Source organism: Topomyia yanbarensis, chromosome 2, assembly GCF_030247195.1.
Source record: "Topomyia yanbarensis strain Yona2022 chromosome 2, ASM3024719v1, whole genome shotgun sequence".
Lineage (NCBI taxonomy): Eukaryota > Metazoa > Arthropoda > Insecta > Diptera > Culicidae > Topomyia > Topomyia yanbarensis.
The window spans coordinates 242,839,276-242,845,819 of record NC_080671.1 but is presented as its reverse complement, the minus strand read 5'-3'; the positions used below and the strand labels follow the sequence as shown (position 1 = coordinate 242,845,819).

Genomic DNA, 6,544 nt, shown 5'->3' with positions numbered 1-6,544 from the left:
TTGTGCAACACCGCAAGGATTATTCACTGTACTGGAGTACAGTTACCTTTCTGTCGGGTAAAATAATACAGTATATGCCTAGCGAAGCTAGGTCACCTTGCGGAGCACTACACCACCTCTCTTTCTTCCAATTTACCGTGACGAAATACAATGCCTGCTGCCGGCACTACAACTTCCAAGAAGCCACCGTCGATGAGGGCATTGACGGCACGGATGAAGGAGATCCAATTGTCCTTCAATGACATCTGGCGGTTTGTGCAGGTGTTCAAGGAATCCCATACCGCTACTGATGTCGATGTACGCCTGTGTAAGTTAGACGAGCTTTGGGAAGGTTTCAGTGAAACTTTGGTTGAAATCTTTTCCCATGACGACTACAATGCTGAAGGGAACTCTTGGGAAAAGGAGCGTATGGAGTTCAGTGACCGGTACTACGAGGTCAAGTCCTTCCTTATGGACAAGGCAGGAGCCGAATCTGTTGGAGCAGTCCCTCCGAGCTGGTGATTCGTCAATGCGGGGCGGTATCGATCACGTCCGTCTACCACAGATTAAGCTGCAGACTTTTAACGGCGATATAGACGAATGGCTGAGTTTTCGGGATCTGTTCACCTCGCTCATCCACTGGAAACCGGATCTTCCTGAAGTGGAGAAGTTCCACTACCTGAAGGGATGCTTACAAGGAGAACCCAAGAGTCTGATCGATCCGCTTCAGATTACTAAGGCCAACTATCAGGTGGCATGGGACTTGCTGTTGAAGCGGTACAACAACAGTAAGCAGCTGAAGAAACGGCAGGTGCAAGCACTCTTCAACCTTCCCACCCTTCCTAAGGAATCCGTTGCCGATCTGCACGTTCTCATTGAAGGTTTTGAGAGAATTGTGCAGACTCTTGACCAGATCATTCAGTCAGCCGACTACAAGGATCTTTTGCTGGTCAACATCCTCACTACACGATTGGATCCGGTCACTCGGAGGGGTTGGGAAGAGATCTCACCTATGAAGGAGACAGATACACTTGCAGATCTGTTTGACTTCTTGCGGCGTAGACTCCAGGTTTTGGATTGCTTGCCAACCAAGTCTGCTGACACTAGGGGTGCTCAGCAGCAGCAGCAAATTCAATCGAAACAAAGGCTTCCACCAGTGAAGACAAGTTACAGTTCAACCCATATGTCTGGAGGACGCTGTGTAGCTTGCTCATCAAATCATCCGCTTTACCAGTGCAGTGCATTCCAGCGCATGGAAGTTACGGAGAGGGACGGCCTTTTGAAAACTCATTCCCTCTGCCGGAATTGCTTCAGAACGGGACACCAAGCAAAAGAGTGCCAATCCAAATACTCTTGCCGGAGCTGCAAGGGTCGGCATCATACTCTTGTGTGCTTCAAGTCAGAAAGGGATACGGATAAGGACACGAAGGTTGCGGCAGTTGCTAGGGGCAACAAGCCTTCAGTTCCCACTGAATCATCAAATACTTCATCCCAAGTGGCTAACGTGGCAGCCACAGAAGTTTTGGTTGCTGGTGCGGCTCACCAGTATTCATCCCAGGTTCTTCTGGCTACAGCAATCGTCGTGATCGAGGACGACGATGGCAATCGGTTTCCGGCGCGTGCGCTGTTAGATTCGGGATCGGAAAGCAACTTCGTGACTGAGCGATTAAGTCAGCGCATGAAGGTAACTTGAAATCGAGTGGATATTTCTGTCGTCGGAATTGGACAAGCAGCTACCAAGGTCAAACACAGGATACAAGCGGTTTTACGGTCCCGGGTTTCTCAATACTCAAGAGAGTTGAGCTTCCTAGTCCTCCCAAAGGTAACGGTCAACCTTCCGACCACCACTATTAACACCGATAAGTGGGCAATTCCGGACAATATCCAGTTGGCAGATCCTGCATTTTTCGAATCTAAGGTGGTGGATCTTGTACTCGGGATCGAAGCGTTTTTCGATTTCTTCGAAACCGGAAGGAGAATTTCCCTGGGCGAACAATTACCGACTCTTAATGATTCCGTATTCGGCTGGGTCGTATGCGGAGGATTTTCGGTTTCTAGTCGATCACTGCACATCAACTGCAATATGTCGACAACGGAGGATTTGGACGCGCTGATGTCTCGATTTTGGTCTTGTGAGGAAGTCGAGTCTGGCAACACATTTTCGCTGGAAGAGAAACGCTGCGAAGAGTTGTTTCTGAACACGGTTAAAAGGGATGAAACCGGTCGGTACACAGTCTCCCTACCTAAGGATGAAGACGCTATCTCAAGGTTGGGCGAGTCAAGGGACATCGCACTCCGACGTCTTCAAGGAACCGAGCGTAGGTTGGCTAGGGACGAAAATCTACGGAAGCAGTACACTGATTTTATGGAGGAGTACCTGCATCTAGGTCATATGCGGAAGGTCGAAGAAGTTGCTACAGATTCAGTTAAACGGTGCTATTTGCCACACCATCCAGTGGTAAAGGATTCCAGTACCACTACCAAGGTACGGGTGGTATTCGACGCTTCCTGCAAGACTTCTTCCGGACTATCATTGAACGACGTGTTACTGGTGGGGCCGGTGATACAGGAGGACCTCCGTTCCATTATCCTACGCAGTCGGACAAAACAAATCATGCTCGTGTCCGACGTGGAAAAGATGTTCCGACAAATCAATGTTTGCCCAGAAGATCGACCGTTGCAGTGTATTCTCTGGCGAAACTCGTCTGCCGAGGAGATATCCACCTACGAGCTCAACACGGTGACATACGGTACTAAGCCAGCGCCATTTTTGGCCACCAGAACGCTAAAACAATTAGCACTGGATGAGGAGCGGTATCCACTAGCGGCCAAGGCAGCCATCGAGGATACCTATATGGATGACGTCATCACAGGAGCAGACGAGGTAAAAACAGCAATTGATTTGCGAGTGCAGTTAGAAGCAATGACGTCAAGCGGATGATTTCGTCTACGGAAGTGGGCGTCGAACTGTCCCGATGTACTGAACGGGATCGAGGAGGAAGAGCTTGCCATCCGATCACCTGAAGGCATTGTTTTGGATCCAGACCCTTCGATAAAAACTTTGGGACTGACCTGGATGCCAGTAACCGACACACTTAGGTTCCAGTTTACCATCCCTAATTTGAACACAGAAGTTCCTCTTACCAAACGGTGCGTGCTTTCGGTGATTGCTACATTGTTCGACCCATTAGGCCTGTTGGGCGCTGCTATCACTACAGCAAAGATCTTCATGCAGCTGCTGTGGACGTTGCGAGACGAAAATGACCAACGACTAGATTGGGACCAGCTGTTACCTCCAACGGTGGGTGAGGCCTGGAGAAAGTATCACGAGCAACTTCCACTGTTCAATGAAATCCGTATCGACCGCTGTGTTATCATCACAGACGCGGTATCTGTGGAGATCCATTGTTTTTCGGATGCCTCGGAGAAGGCATACGGAGCATGTCTGTATCTCAGGAGTGAGAATGCAGTCGGGGAGGTAAAGGTTAGGCTTTTGACCTCAAAATCAAAGGTTGCCCCCTTAAAATGTCAGACGATTCCTCGGCTGGAGTTGTGTGGTGCACTTTTAGCAGCACAACTCTACGAAAAGGTGGACAAGTCAATAAAAATCACGGTAAAATCATATTTCTGGACGGATTCAACCTGCGTCCTGCGTTGGCTTGCGGCTAATCCAACGACCTGGACCACCTTCGTCGCCAACCGAGTGGCAAAAATACAGTCCATTACACAAGGATCAAGATGGAGTCACGTACCTGGTATCCAGAATCCGGCAGATCTTGTTTCGAGAGGGATTTCGCCAAATGACATCGTTCTGAATACGTTTTGGTGGCAAGGACCGAGCTGGTTAGAGAAGACGGAAGAGCATAGGCCTCTCTTACCAGATAATCTACTGACAAATGAGGGAGACGAGGAGAAACGACACACGGTGCTAGCTGGAACGGTTTCAACAATCGCCGAATTCAACCAATTATACCTTGGCAAATTTTCGTCGTACAGTGACCTTCTTCGTCGAACTGCCTACTGGCTGCGTCTGATTAAACTTCTACGAACCCCGCGGAAGGATAGAAAAGCCCCTACGTTCCTGTCTACTGAAGAGCTAAAAGAGGCGGAAAACACTCTGGTTCGATTGGTTCAGAGGGAGGTGTTCGTTGAGGAATGGAAGGCGCTCTCCAAGGAAAATGCGGTTTCCAAGAGCTCGCCGCTTCGATGGTTTAATCCGTTTGTCTCCCAAGACCAGTTGATCAGACTTGGCGGTCGTTTAAAGCATTCGATGGAGTCTGAAAACACCAAACATCCGGCCGTTTTACCCCCTCGGCACATATTTACACGCTTGCTGTTACGGTATTACCATGAACGACTTCTGCACGCTGGACCACAGTTGCTGTTGGGAGTTGTTAGGCTTCGATTTTGGTCGCTGGGAGGCAGGAGTGTAGTTCGGCACATTATCCATCAGTGTCATATATGCTTCCGATCGAAACCATCGACCGTACAGCAGTTTATGGGGGATCTACCAGCTTCACGGGTCACCGTATCCCGTCCAATTTCTCGCACAGGTGTCGACTACTTTGGACCCCTCTATGTGAGACCAGCTCCAAGGCGTACGGCAGTTAAGGCTTACGTTGCTATATTCGTGTGTCTGTGTACCAAGGCAGTGCATCTCGAATTGGTCACAGATTTATCCACAGATCGATTTCTACAGGCACTACGGTGTTTTGTTGCCAGAAGAGGACGATGTACGGATATATATTCCGACAACGGCACTAATTTTGTCGGCGCTCGCAATAAACTGCAAGAATTCCTGAGATTGCTTAAAGATAGCCATCATAACGACATTGTGTCCAAGCAATTAGCCAAGGAAGGGATCCAATGGCACTTTAGCCCGCCGAGTGCGCCACATTTTGGCGGTATTTGGGAGGCCGCAGTCCGATCAGCAAAAATTCATCTGCTAAAGGTGGTAGGCGAAACTCCTGTGTCCCCAGAGGACATGAACACGCTATTAGTCCAAGTTGAAAGATGCCTGAATTCTCGCCCGCTCACACCCATGTCTGATGATCCGAATGATCTGCAGCCACTAACCCCCGCACATTTTCTGATTGGAGAATCTCTCCACGCTGTTCCCGATCCAGATTTATCAAGCATTCCAATGAATCGTCTCACCCAATGGCAGTTAACCCAACAAAGACTGCAGAACTTCTGGAAAAGGTGGCGCAGAGAATATCTGTGTCAACTTCAAGGCAGAACCAAACGATGGAAACCGGCTGTTCGTATCGACATTGGAAAACTAGTCGTTATTAAAGATGATAATCAACCTCCAATGCGATGGAAAATGGGTAGAATCGTGCAAACTCACCCTGGCGACGATGGAACCGTGCGAGTAGTTACACTGAAAACCGCTACTGGAATGCTAACTCGTCCGGTCGAAAAGCTTTGTCTGCTACCTATTTCGGATGACAACGACGACATACAGCCAACAGAAGTCCACCATCAGCAATCCTAGCACCCTTTCCTTATTCCTGTCCTATCGAAGAGGATTTTTTTTTTCATTTTCAGAAATCTACGATATTTCTGGGTGGGTGAGGATGTTCGCAAACAAGAGCACCCCGAGCACTACAACCTTGCATAACCATCCTCTCTAAAAACTTGATCGTCATCTCGCCAATACCATCATCATGCGTACACCGATCAACAAATTAATCCGAAATAGAACGGGGAATGAAGGAAGGATACATCACACTACACAGCAGGCTGAGCGAGATCGGTATCATCATCGTCATCACCATCTACCTGATAACGGGTGCGATAAGGAAGGCGGATAGGCGAGGCTCTCTTGTTATCACTCGGTATCAAAAACATCGCAGGAGAGTGAGTGATCTTGATCGTGCTGCTGTGGTCGACCGATGACTTGCTCTGGAGGATTGCGCCAGTCTGGAAATCTACCTCACCTAGGTCACACTCAAATGGGCGCGAGTCCCGCACGTAAAATTGTATATTTTGTGATATAGAAATTAAGATTAATTTGTAGTTAAGAATAAATGTCAGCATGCAGTTTGTTTGTCCGTTTAAAATAAATTAGTTTGTTCGGTAATAAAATTGTGTTAGTGTAACAAGTGCGTTGTGTTCCTGGAGAGAACTTTTGTGCCCTGGTTCACGTTTCGGCACCGGTTGGGAAGATTCCCACTTCATCCAAGTACGGCTGCGAGGATTTGCATGTTGGTTGCATGCCCCTTCTCCGTACGTCTGTGCCTACCCAATCGATGTTGGTTCTGGGACATCCGCCACTCACCGCTATCGAAGACCCCATCAAGGTAACGTCAAGAACCCAACACATTCTTTTTATTCTTTTGATCCATTTCATTAATTTGATGCATTGTATTCAATAGATGAATTAAATTAATTTGATTCATTTGATTCATTTGATTAATTTGATTCATTTGATTCATGAGATTCATGTGATTTATTTGATTCATTTGATTCATTTGATTCATTTGATTCATTTGATTCATTTGATTCATTTGATTCATTTGATTCATTTGATTCATTTGATTCATTTGATTTATTTGATTCA

General features: G+C 47.5%; 1 protein-coding gene across 1 annotated transcript; it reads left to right on the top strand.

Moving 5' to 3' along the window:
* The first annotated feature begins 508 nt into the window (after positions 1–508).
* LOC131680173 (uncharacterized) lies at positions 509–5,476 on the top strand. Its single transcript, XM_058960894.1, has 3 exons — positions 509–1,663; positions 1,802–2,863; positions 2,936–5,476. Exons 1-3 carry the CDS (start codon positions 509–511, stop codon positions 5,474–5,476), a joined length of 4,758 nt encoding a protein of 1,585 aa, XP_058816877.1.
* Positions 5,477–6,544: the final 1,068 nt, after the last annotated feature.